General features: G+C 42.6%; 1 protein-coding gene across 2 annotated transcripts; it reads right to left on the bottom strand.

The window, feature by feature from the left end:
- Positions 1-264: 264 nt before the first annotated feature.
- Positions 265-18,606, bottom strand: edc3 (enhancer of mRNA decapping 3). Of its 2 annotated transcripts, none has more exons than XM_062963251.1 (7): positions 18,498-18,606; positions 14,262-14,439; positions 12,984-13,297; positions 9,288-9,620; positions 4,660-4,813; positions 3,114-3,331; positions 265-2,010 (listed from the first exon to the last, which is right to left on the bottom strand). In XM_062963251.1, coding segments are annotated over exons 1-7 (1,533 nt in total). In that variant the 5' UTR covers positions 18,499-18,606; the 3' UTR covers positions 265-1,675. The 2 variants fall into 2 exon arrangements, with proteins under 2 accessions (XP_062819321.1, XP_062819322.1); XM_062963252.1 differs by having other exon boundaries at positions 18,502-18,597.
- Positions 18,607-19,021: the final 415 nt, after the last annotated feature.

Below are 19,021 nucleotides of genomic sequence, written 5' to 3'. Positions count from 1 at the left end.
TAAAACATGGGCTTTTCCTTAATCCCTCCTTATTATCCAACATATTCGCTTATCCAACGTTCTGTTGGCCTGTTTATGTTGGATAAGTGAGATTGTACTGTAACAGCTTCATCATCAAAAGCAACCTTGTTACACCAATTTTGCTCTTAATTGTTGCATTATTTTAAAATGTAACAGGGTTCCACCTTTATTGCTATTATCAGTATCACTGGTTACATTCCTTCCAAACTTTGACCAGAAAGGAAAATGCCTCAGGAGCCAGACTGCTTTACTGCACTGTTTAATGATTGTGACAAGTGGAAAGAGTTTTGCACGGCACCTTTAGAGAGAGACACGGAAGGTCAAAGGCGGTCGGTCGGTTTCTCAGAGCAAGCAGGTTTTCAAGCTTGCTGCTTCAACAACGCATCGCACCCCTGATAGTCTGGACACAGAGCCTAACTACAAAAAGAAAACTAAAAAAAGGGGGAAACAATGCTGCTGGCAGCAGTCAAGAGTAACAATGACAAAGCCACCGACAGCGAGGGGCTGGTTCCCAGACAGCAACTCAAGGCGTTCCCCACAAAAACGGGACAGAGACAGAAGGAGGCAATGGCGACAAATGAGCTGTAATAAGCTCATGCCTGAAGCACAAGAGGAGGAAGTCTGTGTGCATTGGAACATGCAGAGAAAAGAACTTGCTCCTTCTGCGGCCTACACAGCAGGGCCTTTGAATACTTTGCCATTTGCATCTCTAAGCATCCTCCTGGCAGCGTATTAGGTGCTGCTCATTGACACCACATCCTTAAGCCACGTCATTGTTGCAAACATACCAAGGAGGCAACTCTGTGCCTCACAATATGAATTTTCCCATGTATCTTTGGTGCCCAATGACAGCTGCATAGCCGCAATATACTTGCCAACTTTCTTTCATTCAAACAATGGCCCACAAACTACTTTTTGTAAAGGAGCAGATTTAACAATGTGAACTCATACTGTAATCCAGCAGGAATCTATTTCTATCAGAACCGTGAAGCTGCTTCCTTATTTTCTTCCTCAAACCACTTTGATTAGATGCTACTATTCACTTCCCTGACTGAAAAAGAAGCAAATCTGAGCTAGCAGTGGGTCAAAGGTATCAGTGAAGCTTCAGGAATGCCTAGAAACGGGTGCCCTTTGCGTATCCCTTTCCAACACAAAGCTGCCCAAGGTCCCAACAAGTTGGGAGAAAAAATACTCAGGGCTCTAGCTGCACAAGAGGGGAAATGCGGCCAAACGACCACTATTCCCACATGGTCATCAAGGAAAAGGGAGCCCTTATGAGACCTCTTCTCTTCCAGTCCTGGAAAATCATAAAAGTCTAAAACAAAAAGAAAATCCACATGAAATAAAAAAATGAAAAAGATTCGCATTGCCTGGTATACTTGTGTCTGTGTGTGTCTGCAAAAGCATCTTACCCTCCTCTCTCCCACCACCAACTATCAGAGCCGGCTGAAGGCTTTGGCCGGCTGATGCCCTTCCTTGCGATGAATGGCTCAAGAACCTCCAAGGCTGGGCTTCTCGGTTCTCTTTGATACCATTGACGTTTCTCCGGGAAGAAACTGAGAACATTTGCATCCTTAAGGCGTCGAGACAAGAGTTTAATCTTCTGGGCGATCCTTTGGGGTTCAGAGGCTCGAAGGCCCTGCCCCGCTTCCCTTTAGGTCGAGTGCAGAGGGATGACGAACTTGCAGCCAAAAGGCGAGTGGTAGTTGATGCCCACCTCCTGGAAGACCTTCTGGGGGATGCCGATGTCGCAGAGGTATAGTCGCCCAGCCCTCTCGCCCAGCCCCAGCGGCAGCCCCAAGGAGAGGGACCACTTGGCGTCGATGCCTTGCTCCGCGTCGCTCACCGGCGGGTCCAGACTCAGGACGGGGGCCCTGTTCCGGTTGGCCCAGTCCACGGCCGCCTTGTACCATGGCTGGTCCCGCAGGTAGGCATTTTCGTGGCAATCCAAGCAGTTGATCACCAGGTCCACCGGCGTGTCTGGCAGGTCTGGAGAAAGGGAAGAAAGAGGTAGCGTTGCTCATCAGTAAGCCCACATTTGCTGGGGTGAGAGGTGCAGGGCCCCAGCAAAAATGGGAAGCCAGAAATTAAATACACTTATTTGTTCTGAACATGGGAACATGTAGGTTTTGGGTGATTTCAAGTATTTAAAAATGTAAAGCAGCAACAACAGCAGCAGTTTAGCAGATCAGAAGCTTCTTGTGCACAGCAGTAGAGCAAAAAAGCTTCAATAATTACAGAAGCAAAGTCAAGCTTTAAAAATTACAAACGACTTTATTAAATAAACTCCGTTTTCTGTTCCTTGCTTAACAGATATTAAATGAGTTTTGATCTGGTGATGGCTTCAACTGAGCTGCCAAATCAGAAATACAAAAATATTTAATCTTCCTGCCGCTAGGTGGTGCTGCAAGTTTAGAGGTTTATGACTGAATCAAAGGCAGTCATTCTTCTCCAAACCCAATGCAAATCTTTTATTAATTCTTTGTGTTGTCAAAGGCTTTCATGGCCGGGATCACAGGCATGTTGTATGTCTTTTGGGCTGTGTGGCCATGTTCCAGAAGTATTCTCTCCTGACGTTTCGCCCACATCTATGGCAGGCATCCTCAGAGGTTGTGAGGTATGGATAATCTAAGTAAGGCAAGGAAAGAATATATATCTGTGTAGAGTCCAGGGTGTATTAATTCTTTGTTTTTCCCCTCACTCCACCACCTGTGGTCCTCAAGAGTTTCAAAGAGTTGAAGCCAGGATATGTACTGAGACAAATGAGGCTACCATAATACTATGTAGCACAATTTGAAAAAAAAATGTCTGTTCCTAATGTGCTTAACTGTGTGGTACTTACTTTGAAAGTAGTTGTTATACTCCAGAAACTTCATTTTTGTGGCTGCCACAAACAATGTTGAATTGGTTGAGATTATTGAGATATTCATTGAAACACAATAGCAAAATGTGCTGCAGGATGTCCCACAAAGACTAAGTTTTTACAGTTTTTGATGTTTTTTGACAGAACCAATTAGGAAATGACATTTGTAATCCAGGAACAAAAATTGTGTTACATAGTGTCATCCATCTCTGATCTGTCCGCAGCTTACCTTTGACGCTGGAGACTTGCTGGCCATGGGTCTTGCCAAACAAGGTGAGCTCATTGGTGATAGATTCCAGCATCTTGACAAAGTTGGGGAGGAAAAGGATGACGTCTACGTCGTGATTGGACAGGTGCCGCCCGCAGCTGATGCCTTGGGCCCCTTTGACGTGGGGCCCGCAAAGCAAGGCCACCGTGGGTCGCTGGTGAATGTTTTTTGGGTTCAGCCTGAAAGTTAAGAGAAGGTTCTTCAGTATCAGAAATGGCTGGAGCTGCACTTGGAATTTTAAAAATGTGCTTTTTTTATGTGGAAGAGAGACTATTAATACTCAAGACTTGCATGACAGATTCAGGAGACAAGGCTGGGAAGGATGTAGAGACAACAGGTTATGGAACACGTCTTTTCTGCCTCTGTCAGATTATATCATCACTGGATTCTGCTAAACATAGCAAATCGTGATAAACTATAGCTCAGAAATAGGGCTACCAATTTTCCCTAGATTAGGTAGGAATGCTCATGGAAGGGCCTCTGAACCATTTTCAAGGAGGCTCCCAATACTCTCCTGAGACATTCAACAGAAGGAAGGGAAAGGGAACACTCCCTTCTCCCCATTCTCTTCTGTATACTTTTATTTGGGACCAAAACACTTATTTGCAACCACTGCATGTCTTTCTAATATTACCCTATGCATCCTGCCTCTTTCTGGAACTGCTAAGTTCTAGCTGAGTGTGTATAGGATGATGATGATGTTAGCACGCACCTAACAGAGTAATTATGACCTAAAAATGTTCAAATAACATTTTATTGTCAAAGTAAAAAGGCTTCTGCTGGAATCCCAGTGAGAGAATAAGCAGCAATTGCGCTTTTCCCAAGGGTGTGGAGTGCTGACTGGAGAAGTCAGAGAAATTATGTCAATTTGGGAAAGTCTGTTTCTCCAATCCCCATATTTCTTCACAGCTGCAGTGCCCATGGCCTTTTCCTCCTGCTGTATATTGCCTCTAGTGCCACAGTACAGCAACAGGACCCTCTAAGCCTTAACATTTCGCATCTTCATACCAATAACTTTTAGGAAGATCGTCCTCCTTCCTTCTCCTTCTCAGGCAGTCAGCCAGGTCCTATCATTGTGTCAGACAGCTCCAGAAGTACAGGAAAAGAAACACCTTGGAGGAATGAGGCTGACTGCACTAAGCATTACAAGAGGAACAGGAAACAGACTCTTAGACGCAGGAAGTGGCTTGGCAGGTTTCTTAATTCTTGGTATTGGTTCCTTTGCTCTTTTCAGGCATAAAATAAGAGGGCTGCAAGGTAATCCTGTTTGTGGGGCTCTAGCACTGCACACGGGAGCTAGCGACACCCACCAAGTTGATATGGTCTGTAAGCTGATTCAAGCACAGTTCAGGGAGTTCTGGAGATGCTACTTCTACACCTGGCTGGCAGGAAGCCGAGAGCCAAACCACATTGAACCCTAGGCTGTCTGTTTAGCCAACCCAGTCAACACAAGCAAGGAGTGCTGAAAAGAAGGGGATTTCAGCTCCCAAAGGGAGACCTTCTTTACCTGTTGGGTCCTCCAAGGAGACTCAGGGCCATCTGGCTGGCACAGACTCCGGTCATTTCCAATCTCCGTTCCAGAGTGAGGCCATGCTTCTCGGCTACTGAAAGAAGCTTCTTGTGGAGCTCATAAGAGATACTTGGCACCACCAGCCCTGAGTCTGAAATGCAGAACGGAAAAGAGGAGGATCATGAGAAGAGCCTTGGCAAAGAAAGAGTATGGCTCCTTTTCAAATCCAGAACCTAATGCCGCATGAATCACTGGAAGGGACAGGACTCCTTATGTTCTTGTTTTTAGGCAAGTTTTTGTTATACAGGTTTCTCAAAAGTGTTCTTAGATACATTTCAAGGTACATTTCTGCCTAGAAACTCAGCTCTTTAAACGATCAAGTCGCTATTTCACAGAAAGCATAGCAAACCATCTGGGATTCATTTTCTACAGGATTGTGTCTGATGTTACATTTAACCTACAGCTGAGGAAGAAAGAACACTGCCGAAGCTCAAAAACTCCATTTACATTGCTAGGATACTAATGCTGCATCCAGAAAGAATACTGATAAACTTGCGAACCTTAAAAAAGAACATAAGGAGCCCTACTGGATCAGGCCACAGGCGTATCTTGTTCAAGGCTCTGTTCCCACAATGGCCAACCAGTTATTTATGGGAAGCCTGCCAGCCGGACATGAGCGCAAATCCTGCTTGTGTTCCCTCAAGGCATAATCTGCCTCTGTATTAGAGGAAATGTAAAGCCAAAAGAGCTACTCATGATTGATGGCCTTATACAAGTAGTCAGTATGCTTACTTTTCCACAATAGGCCTCTACAGACTCCATCCTGAAATGCACAAAGTCAAGAGATAAATGCCAACTATGCCAAAGGAGCAGCAGATCTGGAGTGGGGTCATCTCTTTTGACCAAAAAGGAAGCTCTCAAAGGAAGTCCTGCTGTGCTCTTTTCAGATAGATTCAGCATAAACGCTAAGTGGCTTTAACAATGACTATGGATATACAGAGTTAGTGCACTAGTAGTGAAGCATAGCCTTTCAATAAAGCTTTAGAGGAGGGTTATGTTCCTCTGTGAGCATAAAACAAACTTCTTTCCACTAAGGAGCACCTTCAGAGACTCATGGAAAAGGATTCTATCCAACATTCAGGCGTCTGTGGCCTCCAAAGCAGATGGCCTTTTTATATCTCTGGAATCCCTGCCAGGATTTCAGTATCTCTCCAGACAGGAATGTGTCACCCAGTCAGAGAAAATACTAGTGCAGACGTAGCTATGACCCAGAGCCAGATCCATCTGCTGTAGTGCTGTCTGCTCTCGTTGGCGCTGGTCCACAAAGCGAGCAAAACTGACATAGAGCCTCACCTCAACAATGAAAGTATAGTAAATCAAGCATGTTTGCAACACTACATTTCTAAGACTGATCAGGTCCCGATAGAAAAGTCAAGGTAAGACTTACAGATGCAGCAAGAAAAATGGAAAATGTTAGTGTATGCCTTCAAACCATTTGCAACTTATGGCAAACCTAACTGATTTGGGTTTTTCTGGGAGGGGTGTATATGACATGCCCAAGGACAACAGTGACTGAGTGGAGATTTGAATCTTGGTCTCCAGAGTCATAGTCAAAAGCTCAAATTATGATGCCAAACTGGGTCTCAATAAGGAAGGAAAATGTCTACTACCAGGGGTCACAGTCTATGGAGGGGCAACAAAAGCTGCAGATTTTTTTACCCTTCAAAACAGACTCTGTGACAAGTTTATTACCGACATGGGAAAGGCAAACTGTTTATACAGCTTGACCTTGCATGTTAGCAGCTAATTAAGATAATCGCCCCACCTTAATCAGTTTTATTGCATGCAGCACCCATGCAAATATTACATTGTTCGTGAGAGTGTTCTTCAGAAACAACTGATAGCTTTGGAGGGGGGAAAGGTTGCCCTCAGTGTTCAAAGTCACACGAGATCCAGCCCCATCCGCAGTTAGTCACGCAGGGTTTCAGCTCGCCCTTCCAGAGTCACGCAAGGTTCGGCGGCACCACTTTGTTATGAAACAATACCCCGAGGGATATTCACACAGTGGGGCGGAGCGCACATCCTGTTCTGGGTTTTGGACCAGCGTGAAGCGGGAGAGCCAAGGAAGTTCCTTTTCCTATTTTGCAAGCGTGCACTCGCTAACAACCCCTGCTATTAAAATCCTGCCAACATCTAGGCCTTGGCATGCTTGGTACCGATATAAGCCAAAGATCCATCTTTTCAGCATCTGCAGGGATTGAAGCTGAGTTGCTAATGCCCACAACGGTACAAGAAGAGAATGAATGTTGGACGGAAGAGCTGCTTTGCCCTGTTGGGTCAGAGTGTCACACCATATAGGTTCAGAGACCAGTTGCTCTGTGCCACCGGCAGGCCCACAAGCAGCCAGGAAGGCAACAGGCCAACCCATCAACTTTATCTCACTGTCTTTATGTGCCATGGAACAATCCTCCATCATTAACTCTTCAGACACATCTGCTATAAAGCTATCTAACCCACATCCTCCTTTCTTCTATTGCAATGGAGGCTTCTGCGAGTTGAAGTCTAAAACACCTGGAGGATTGAAGTTTGGGAATCACTGTCCTATTGGATCCTTCCAAGCAAGCTCGGCTTTTGCTTGCACCCTAGATTCTCTTTACTACATTCTGTGCAGAGGACTTGAGATTAATTGTGTTTGGAAAGTACAGTCACATTGGGGTACTCTTCTGGAAAAAAAGCAATACAGAGACACATATTACTGAAACACAAAGATACAACTCTCTGTGCATCACAGTGGGATTGTGCCCACTGAAATGAGTTTTGATGTGGCACAAGCTGCTTCTAAAAACAGGAGGGTGTGCAAATCCATCTTGCCACAAAGTCACTTTGTTCTGGGAACTACTCGCCCCGAACTACTCCTCCATTGAAGGGGACACTGTTTGAAGTGCAGGGAGATTGTTTGAAGTGTAACGAAAGATAAGGTGTGAGATTACCTGGCCGCACTGCACGCAAGAACAGGCTGCTGCGAGAGCTTTATTACACTTTGCCCTAATTGCTCTTTGACAGGAGCGTGCAAGAGCTGGGAGGACTTCCCTTGGCCTCCCTCACGCAAGGGCCAACCAGTCAGACTGGCTTATCAAAACCAGACCGTGCTAAATAAACTCAGCGTGGAAGGAAATCAAAGAGATAGCGTGTAAACCTGAAAAATAACAACAGAGTCACAAATGAGGGCTGGACAGATGCCAGGACTGAATGGCGCTTGGGCTTAGAAGGTGAACTGCATTATTTCACCATTTGTGATAAGAGAAACAGATTCACTTAGGACTAAGGGGGAACTTTAAGACAGCCAATGTAAAGCAGAGAGAGGCTGGGACACTTTGGGGAGGGGAGATGATCACCGAGTATCCCCAAGCCTTGGCCCCAACTGTACTTGCTCTTGCCTTCCCCAAAGGTAATGAGACCCTTTGCTGGAAGGATAATGATGCCAGAAATGTATTTACAGAAACACTCTATTATCACTTCTCCTTTATATTGTCTTTGAATAGAATATGGCCTGACCAAAAAACCTCCAAATACCTGAAGCAATTGGACTCTAGTTATAACAACAGACCAAAATGCTCTCAACACATGCTACCATGTAAACAGTCAAAAAGTCACTGGTACCTCAAAGCATCTTGCTTGTTTTTTCCAGGCAACACTGAAATGAACATATATAAGACCATATTTTTCATCCAGGTAGCTCAGTACTACCAACCAGTTATACCAGCACCTTTCAAATGTGCTGGGTCAGCCTTCTGTACCAAATCCAACCAGAATCCTTTAAAATCTGTCACCTTCCATACAGAATACATCACCCAATATATTTTGCTCAGTCATTCTGGCAGCTACAGTGCAAGGGACACAACAGTTTTCAAGATTAGAGGTTTTGCAAAAGAGGCCTAGATTAATGGGTTGGCTAAAAGCAGGAACCGAGACGCAGGTCAATCATTTAAAGTTTGGCTCAGCCATTAACTTTACAGCAAACTTAATCTCGCTCTCTGTTTTGTTTTTGTTGTAGAACTTCCTACAAAACAGCAATCCTGCTGACCTGCGTTCTTAACTGTTGCAAGGATTGCGAAAATATGTGCAGAGTGTTTTTGAACACTAAGACTATACACACTCATTTTACTTAGATACCTAGGGAACTGTTTTGATTTAATCCTGCAGTCAAAACGGTGGCACTGCAACCAGCATAGTAAAATGAGAAATAAATGAGAAGATCTACTGTTTGCATTTGTCATTGTGTGTCTTCAAGTTGCTTCTGACTTATGGCGACCCCCAGATTTTTGTAGGCTGAGAGAGTGTGACTTGCCCATAGATGAGAGAGGATTTGAAGTTTTCCAGAGTCTTAATCCAAGGCTGAATCCATTCCTGATGTACATGTACATGTAATTTTTAAAGCACCCTGACTTGTGAAAGACAGAAAGATCTCAACATGAAGAAAATTAGGATTTCTAATGCTACAGCAACCACACTGGGCCTCACTATTAAATTTAGTGTAACTTAACAATCTCTTTTTTCAAAGCGTTTCCCACAAAGCGTTCCCCAAAGAACCTCCTCCATTTAATTTTTGAAAAATGCCATCATACCAGTGCAGAATTCCTTGCTTGCCTGAGGCACAGTGATTCTTCGGTACACAATGGGCTCAGATTCCAAAATGTTCTCATCGTGGCGATAGCGGGCGGATTTCTCATTTGGCGTGCCTCTGGAGCGGGTCCCACTTTTCCTCTCATAGGTTTCAATCTCCTCAAATACAGCTGCCTTGTCAAAGAGGGCTAGGTTCCCTTCGAAATCAAAATCTGTGTCTGGGATTTCTTCAATGTCGTCCCCAAAGCATTCATCATCTTTGTTTTTCATCGGTCCGTTCTTCACACCGCTCTTTTTTGGAGTCACTTGGTTTGGGTGACGGCTGCTGGAGGACCCTGAAATGAAGGACGTGGCAGGTCAGTGGTTGGGGGAGATGGGAAAATTCAAAACTAGCTGTTGGAACAGAGCAAATCTGGCATGTTTTCCTTGGTACATACCGATCTAGGCACAAGGCTGTCTTCCATTTACAAATTGTGCGGAAAATGACGAGGGAATTATGATAATAGAAACTGTGTTTCTTACAGAATATAAACAATGCCACCCTCATTTTAAAATAAACTCAACAGAGCTCATGACATGGAGTAAATCCCAGGGTTACAGGCTGGAAAATATGCTCAGATTTCACAAATCCATTGCTCTCTATGTAGATGAATAGAGTTATAGCTCAACACATTAGTAAGACACCAAACTAGGAGAAACACTGTTTTGGAGCAATCTTATCTCCTACTTAACACCTTCAACAAAAATGGCAATTGACCACCAACCCTGGTCTCCCAAGATCTCAGGAAGAGACCTCCCCTAACTCTGCTAACTTGTTAGGATTAAATATATTTGCTAGGAATTGATCCTGCAACTTTTGGCAAGCAAAAGGTGTGATATATCACTGCCACTTAAAAGTAGAATTAGCCACCAAGAAAGCTCAGTGTATGCCAGCAGTCAGCTCAATAGATTCTTTTACTGCCACCAAACTGTGCGTTTTAGAGATTTTCAGAGTCATCTGCAAACAAACTGTCTTCTACTTGTGCAGCAATTTCACACACACGCCGCCGGAAAAACAGCAAAACAAAAGCACTCATGGTGACTAATTTCAAAAGGTTACATGCAGCCAACTCACTTGGAGTTCAAATGCTGATTGAACAGAAAAATGTCACAGAAGCAGGAAAAACAATACTCAGAACGGTCTCTGTGGGCTCTCAATAGACATCCTGAACAGGAGCCAAGCTCCTGCCCCACCAAAGCTAAACACACTGGGATTGTAGAAGTTAGCCCTTTAATCCACGCCAGCAGTTGCCTGTTCTGAAATCTTGCTGACAGACACTGTTGGCTTTGCTCTAAAAACTGTTACAGCCCAGAATGACATCAATTGTATCATTTGGTCACCAGGACATGTCAAACTGTGTCTCAAAAGGAGTGCTTCTGCTCCAAATGTATTTGTGCCATTGAGTGAGCTGAGTTTGTAATGTCCAGGGGCACTTCTCCACTAATGTGTGGATGTTTCTTCTTGCAAAAGTGGAAGCTTAACTGTATTTTTTCTCAGCCATGATACAAACGCGTGCAATGATGCATGTTATGGAGGTGGTACATAGGAAAAACTCTTCTTTTCTCAATATACTCTCCCTAATTCTAGAATACATCATGGTTACTCAATTGGTTGTTTACACATAGCATAATTAAACTGTAAAATTCATGTAACAAGATGAAGTGACGGCTACCAACCTGGACAGGCTTAAAAGGGAATTCTTAGAATCCAGAGCCATCAATGCCAACTAACTGGCATAGGTGAACACTATATCCAGTAACCGGGTAATATTTTTCAGTGTGTCAATTGCCTGGAAAATATTATGGTATAAAAGTGCAGCTACACTCAAGCACCCATGATATTGTTGGACTAGGCAAGCCGTCCATCTGATCTTGCAGGGCTCTTCTTATGTTCTTACTATCAGATGTTGTAATACTGAGAATCACTTGGCAGCCCACCAGCAGAGAAGGAGACCCTCCCTTGGAAAAGATAAACAAGGGCTCCCAGATGAGGCCAGTCATCAATTTTGAGCAACAAACCAAGTGGGCAGGGTGGCTCCACACGCTGGCAGATTTCCTGCAAAACCTCTTTTCAAGATTGCACTGCCAGCCTTAGCATGAAAGAGCCGAGTGCCAGCCCTGCACGTATGCCATTGTTGTGTGACCTTACGAGGCTAGTTTTGTTTATCGATTCCTTTCACACTAGCATGATGAAGAGGCAAATGTGTCCCTATCTGTTGCACGCAATCCTCAGGGCTTCTAAAGGACAATGGTGGAGCAATCAAGGAAAGCAAGAACCTCCAATAACAAGACTCAGCAACATCACACAATGGCCTCCCTTGGATTTCTCCATCCCCTTCTTTTCCCAAAGCTAACATCTCACTGTCCACTTGATCTCTTATCTGAGACCCTAGCCTGGGGCAGGACGTTCACACAACACAGACAGAGATAGCCAAAAACCATTAACTGGTCTGATCTTTCAGCATTTATGTGTCACAGTATCTGAACACCTTTTAGCTCTATCCAGAAATTCAGAAAGTGATTGAACTGAATACATGTAGACAGGGAAACAAGCAAGCTCCCATCCATCTATCAAACCTCTCTAATGGTCTTGTTGCCAGTAAAATAGAGCGTTTAGATCTTTTCTGCTGTGCAACCAGCTTTTCAGCTATAAAGTCTGAAAAGCAATATGTTAGAAAAGAATGGTACACAAAACTCACAATTAAACACAGTAAATATTATGAGATTCAGTTTGCACAGCTTGCGCAAACCATATAGAAAGATATTAAACCATATACCCATGGTTACTAACTGTAACAGAAATTAAAACACATCCATAACTTTTACTCATAATGACATACAAATAAAAGGAACAACCATTTGAAGCACAATAAAAAAGATAATTACTGAGCACATCCACACAGCTCTAGCAACGTTGTCTCTATAATATCAAACATTAACAGGAGGTTCCTGGGATTTATCACTCAAGGCTGAATACTCCTGAAAACAATGTTTTGAAAATGGGCACCCACACTTTGGTAAGTTCCATGGGGCTTTATGGTCAAGCAAACGACATCATAAACACCTCTTTGAATGGATGACACCTAAGATATAAGACACAGGCTCAGAAGGCAGCTAACTGTAGCATTCCAGCAAAGGCAATCTCTCCCACATCTTAGGCATAGTCTTACCCAATCAAAGACTGAACAGAAAAAAGGACTGAGAAACAGGAGCAAAATAGGGTACCATTCCCTTACTGGTATGCCCAAGTCTCTGACTATTTCTGTGCATCTGTAGAAGATGTCATGGAAGTGCAAAGAGATTAGGCCATGCCAATAGAAGCAATTCCCTTTGTCCCTCTCTTCTAGCATACCCAATCCATCATGCTATGCTAGGAAGAGGCAAGAGCAACTCCTAAATGTATTGCACTACTGTGAACAGAAGGCTACGACTTGCCTCAAACAAATGTGACCTGGCTGAAGTAGACCACAAAGGAAGCACTTTTGAGTATTTGTAGGTAATTTTGAAGCCACAAATTTACATAATCACGTGTCTAAAATATAATCATCTTGTAGCCTACTGGCCCAACTTGGGCTCCCTTAGAGAATCTCTGCAGCATAATCAGAATTCTGCCATCCTAACAAAACCAAAGAAGCATGCTGTGCCATCAAGATACTCACACGAGTTATGCCTCCGACGGAAACCTTTGGACTGGCTCAAGGATTCCATGTGACGATCCATGTAGCTCTTGGAACATTGCTGCTGCTGCGGGGAAATGGCAACATCCTGGCTTTTCATATCTGTTCTCCTAGGGATATTCTGGGGGGCACTGCTAGCAGGTTTCTTCAGCAATTTGCCTGTGCCGTTCTGGCTGGCACCCCCTTGGTATCCAATACTTGAAATACCAAGGTCATTGTGTTGAAAATCTCCACATTGTCCGTTATCACCAGGGCCTGGAATTTCCAGGATCTTCAGTTCCATAATATCCCCTGCCCTAAACACAGGAAGAGACCCAAACAACAGGTGTCATTTGTGGCAATGTCTACTTCTGCAGAAATGTATCACTTGCTAGCTACCAGTCTAGCAGGTGAGAAAACGATATTGTTGGAATTTATTTATTTAGAATTAGCAACAAGTAACACTTCAGTTACACACCAAGCAAATATATAAAAAACAAGCAAAACAAAACGCGGAAGTCAAAACATACTCATAAATATGGGTTTACATTTGTGGCAGTCATTACACACAAACAGTTCACAAAGCAGCTAGTGAAATTGTTTCTTTCTCATACTGTAAATGTTATAGAAACTACCCAGATATTTAGAAAAGGGGAAAAGTGCTTTTGCAGAATAAAGGGAAGGGGGAAAAATCTGAGAAAAACCCTGCTAGGTCAGACCCCAGCTCCAACATTCTTTCCCACAATGTTCAGAGGTACAGAATCTCAGTGTAGGGTCAGGAAGTTTCCTTTCAAATAAGTCACATGTGTTTTACTATTATTTAAATAATATGTAAATTTACTACTGTTACGGTAATTGATGGCTTTATATATCAATAGTTAGGCTATAATATGTACACTTTGGAAATAATTTTAATGGTATTGTATAATAATAACAAAAACACCAAGAAATGAAATGTGCATGTTATAATCGCTTCAATGCTGGTGGTCTTTGCTTCTTCCAGAATGCTGACATTTGTCTGTCTGTCTTCCCAAGAGATTTGAGGATTTTTCAGAGGCAACACTGTTGGAATCGTTCCAGAAGTTGAGTGTGACATCTGTAGAAGGTTCACATTTTGCAGGCATATAACAGGGTTGGGAGGAGAATAGCTTTATAGATAAGCATCTTGGTAGCCCTATAAATGTCTCAATCCTCAAACATACTCTGCTTCATCCAGAAAAATGCTACACTAGAAGAAGTTACTGTCAAAGCCTTAAGGAAGTAGGCAGAAAGAGCATTTACCTGAAGGTGACTTCTGGTACCAAGCACTTGACTCCATTATGGAAAGGCCGTGTTAAGGAGATGGTCTGGCTGGTTTGATCCACAGCAGACACTCTTCCTTGATAGACGCCTAGGCTTTCTCCGCAGTTGATGGAGACAACACTTCCAAGCCAATCTGCAGCCATAGCTTCTTTGATCACTGTAAAAAGAAAATGCTATCAACGGAATATAACATTAACAAACTTCATGTATTGTGATGGTCTCACATCACACTACAGACAATCCTCCACATAAATATAGTGTCCCTACCGTGTTTCCCTGAAAATGAGACAGTGTCTTATATTAATTTTTGCTTCCAAAGATGCGCTAGGTCTTATTTTCTGGGGATAAATGAACATTATATACTGTTCAGTAGTTGTCATCACAAACCTGTGAATCCTATCAAGAATTTGTTGTTAGTACCACTACTTCCATGTACAACAATCTATGGTATGTACACTTACCGATCCTGCATGCTCTGGTGTTGTTTGGCGGGCATGCTTCCAAATAAAAACTTTGCTAGGCCTTACTTTCAGGGGAGGCCTTATATTCAGCAATTCAACAAAACGTCTACTAGGTCTTATTTTCAGGAGATGTCTTGTTTTCGGGAAATAGGGTACTTTGCGGATTTTCACTTATTGCGGGTGATCCTAGAATGCAACCCCCGCTATAAGTGAGGGAACACTTTATTATTATTGGCTGTTGTGGTTTTCCAGGCTGCATGTCCATACAGCCCGGAAAACTCACAACAACCCAGTGATTCTGGTTATGAAAGCCTTCAACAACCCACTAATCAAGGTGGCCAATTGAAGCATTCACACCTGCCTCCAACAGACAAGAGTTCTTTCTCTTACCCTGAATATTCCAGATACAGTAGAGTCTCACTTATCCAACATCCTCTTATCCAACGTTCTGGATTATCCAATGCAGTTTGCCTCCCACCCCGACCCACAGCAGGAATTGAACTTTTTATAGATTTAGTTTCCGACAATGTTGCTACTATAAGTTCATTTTATGCAATTCTATCTTTATTTGTAGTCAATTTGTTAGTAGACAAAGTTTTTGTAGTCATTGTTTTCAATATATTGCGATGTTTTGGTGCTAAATTCATAAATACAGCAATTACTACATAACGCTACCATGTTTTGGACTGCTTTTTCTGTCGATAAGTTGTAAAACAAGACGTTTTTGGTTCTTGATTTGTAATTTCACCTTTAATAGGCTTTTCCTTAATCCCTCCTTATTATCCAACATTTTCACTTATCCAACATTCTGCCGGCCCGTTTATGTTGAATAACAATTAGCAGCGCTAATTATTATTATGTATGCTGGAACTCAATCGACAGACCCAGTCCTTTAAAATTGAACACGCCCATCTGTATTTTAGAATGTGTTTTATGAATGTTCGATGTAAGTTAATAATTTTTAACTGTTTTATAGTGCATTGTACAATTTTTATATATGTGTTTTATTGTAAGCTGCCCTGACTCCCCTGTTGGGTGAGAAGGGCGGGATATAAATATTGTAATAAATAATAAATAAAATAAGTGAGATTCTATTGTATATAAATCCCACTTGCCTAGTTTCTAACAGACCCCACAACAGGCTTGTTGTATGTATTTCGGGCTGTGTGACCATGTTCCAGAAGTATTCTCTCCTGACGTTTCGCCCACATCTATGGCAGGCATCCTCAGAGTTTGTGAGGTATGGTATCCTGTGAGGATGCCTGCCATAGATGTGGGCGAAACGTCAGGAGAGAATACTTCTGGAACATGGCCACACAGCCCGAAATACAGTAGAGTCTCACTTATCCAACACTCGCTTATCCAACGTTATGGATTATCCAACGCATTTTTGTAGTCAATGTTTTCAATGATATAATGATATATAATAATATTGTACTATACTAATATTATAATACATTGTATATACATGTAAAATTAATAATATTATGATGTAATACAATGTAATAATAATTATAATTCACTATTATAATTGTATATTTATATTACATGCAATATTACTAATAATATTGCGATATAGTTGTATAATATAATATATTGTATGTATATATACTTGTAAACCGCCCTGAGTGCCCTTCGGTGTGAGAAGGGCGGTATATAAATGTCACAAATAAAATAAATAAATAAATAAATACATCGTGATATTTTGGTGCGAAATTTGTAAATACAGTAATTACTACATAGCATTACTGTGTATTGAACTACTTTTTCTGTCAAATTTGTGGTATAACATGATGTTTTGGTGCTTAACTTGTAAAAGCATAACCTAATTTGATGTTTAATAGGCTTTTCCTTAATGCCTCCTTATTATCCAAGATATTCGCTTATCCAAGCTTCTGCTGGCCCGTTTAGCTTGGATAAGTGAGACTCTACTGTATGTGTTTTATTGTAAGCCGCCCTGAGTCCCCTGTTGGGTGAGAAGGGCGGGATATAAATATTGTAATAAATAATAAATAAAATAAGTGAGGTTCTACCCTGTTTCCCCTAAAATAAGACATCCCCAGAAAATAAGACCTAGTAGAGGTTTTGCTGAATGGCTAAATATAAGGCCTCCCCTGAAAATAAGACCTAGCAAAGTTTTTGTTTGGAAGCATGCCCGCCAAACAGAACACCAGAGCACGCAGGATCGGTAAATGTACGTATCATAGAGTGTTGTACATGGAACATGGTAGTAACAAGAAATTCTTGATAGGATTCACAGTTTATCTGGTTATGCTAGTTTGTGATGACAACTACAGTACAGAATATAATAAATGTTCATTTTTCTGTTCAATAATAAATGTGAATTCTTCTTCATGGAAAACTAAGACATCCCCTGAAAATAAGACCTAGAGCATCTTTGGGAGCAAAAATTAATATAAGACACTGTCTTATTTTCGGGGAAACACGGTATTGTATATAAATCCCACTTGCCTAGTTTCTAACAGACCCCACCACGCCTGAGGATGCCTGCAAAACGTCAGGAGAGAATGCTTCTGGAATATGGCCACACAGCCCGGAAAACTCACAGCAACGCAGTGATTCCAGCCATGAAAGCAGTCGGCAACACAAACAATATAGCAATAAAATATCTGGGATGAATAAATACCAGACCTTTCTATATACACTAATGCAGGTATGGGCCAACTTAGGCCCTTCCAGGTGTTTTGGACTCCAACTCCCAGAATTCCTAACAGCCTCAGGCCCTTTCCTTTTGCCCCCCAGCCGCTTAAGCTGCCCGACCTCTCCGATCATCAGGGGAGGCCCTCCTGTCGCCACTACCTATATCTCAGGCTCGCCTTGTAGGAACAAGGGAGAGGGCCTTCTCTGCGGTGGCCCCTCGCTTGTGGAACTCACTGCCCATTGAAATCAGGCAAGCCCCCACCCTTTTAGCCTTCAGGAAAGATTTAAAAACATGGCTCTTCCGGTGTGCTTTCGGAGAGTAAATGTTCTATGCTACTTCCCCCCGATATTTATCCTCTAGACTGGTTCACTATCTGATGTCCCGCCCCTCGAGGTTTTATTCTGATCCCTTTCTCACCCAGAGTTTTAATTTTTAATCTAGTTTTTTAAATGTAGTATTCATGCGGCCCGCTCGTGTTATATTGCTGTTTTGATCTTATGTTGTACTGTTTATTTTATGTAATGTATTATTTAATTGTATTATGTTATGGTTTATTGTATTGTCTTGGGCATGGCCCCATGTAAGCCGCCCCGAGTCCCCATTGGGGAGATGGTGGCGGGGTATAAATAAAGTTTTATTATTATTATTATTATTATTATTATTATTAAGCGGCTGAGGGGGAAAAGGAAAGGGCCTGAGGCTGTTAGGAATTCTGGGAGTTGGAGTCCAAAACACCTGGAGGGCCCATGTTGGCCCATGCCTGCACTAATGCCTATTATTATTATTATTATTATTATTATTATTATCAACAACTAATAATATAAACTTGGGGCTAAATGGGGGAGGCAAAGGAGATGACTAAGTCTTCTTCTTTTCATAATAATAATGGCAATGCTAATGGCAAGAAGAGGCCTGGGCCTAGTGGGGCGAGGCCTAGAGCACTGGCCGTCTTTCCTGGGATAAGTGAGGCCTCCATCCCGCCCAAAAGGCTCCCAGAAGGGAAGGGAAAGGCCCTGCGTCCCTTCCTCGGCCTGCTTCCAACTCGAGGCCGGGGATAAGGAGCCAAGCAGGCCCCAAAAGCGTCTCACTCACTCACTGACTCCGCTTTTCCTCACAGCTTCTTCACACCGGAAGCGCCACAGTCTCTGGCGCCACTTCCGCTTCTCCTTCTCTCCGCTCACGCAGGCGCAGAGAGGACACCATTCGCAGCACGCATGCGCAGCTTTGAAGCGGCCGACTATTGAACTACAACTCCCGTCAGCCTCCAGCCATTGTTGCCAATGGTGTGGCATCATGGGTGTTGGAGTCCAACCCTTCCTTATTGCTGTTCTTAGCACTAATATCCTATCTACAGCAACTACCTTTATTGATATCCCGTCCTATCTCCCCAATGGGAACTCAGGGCGGCTTAGTACAACCAGGAAAGGTTGTTATTATATTATTTTATTATATGTATTATTATTATTAATATTATTTATTATGTATTTATATTATTATTATTGACACAACGACGTTGTATGACACAGCAAACAAGATAGAAATGCTGGATTTCGTTTCACAAAATCACAAGTCGAACACTTCCCAAGTGTCTAGGACTGTGTGATGTATTTATATTA

This window comes from Anolis carolinensis, unplaced genomic scaffold (assembly GCF_035594765.1).
Source record: "Anolis carolinensis isolate JA03-04 unplaced genomic scaffold, rAnoCar3.1.pri scaffold_11, whole genome shotgun sequence".
NCBI classification, from domain to species: Eukaryota; Metazoa; Chordata; class Lepidosauria; order Squamata; family Dactyloidae; genus Anolis; species Anolis carolinensis.
This window is presented reverse-complemented; position numbering and strand designations above follow the sequence as displayed.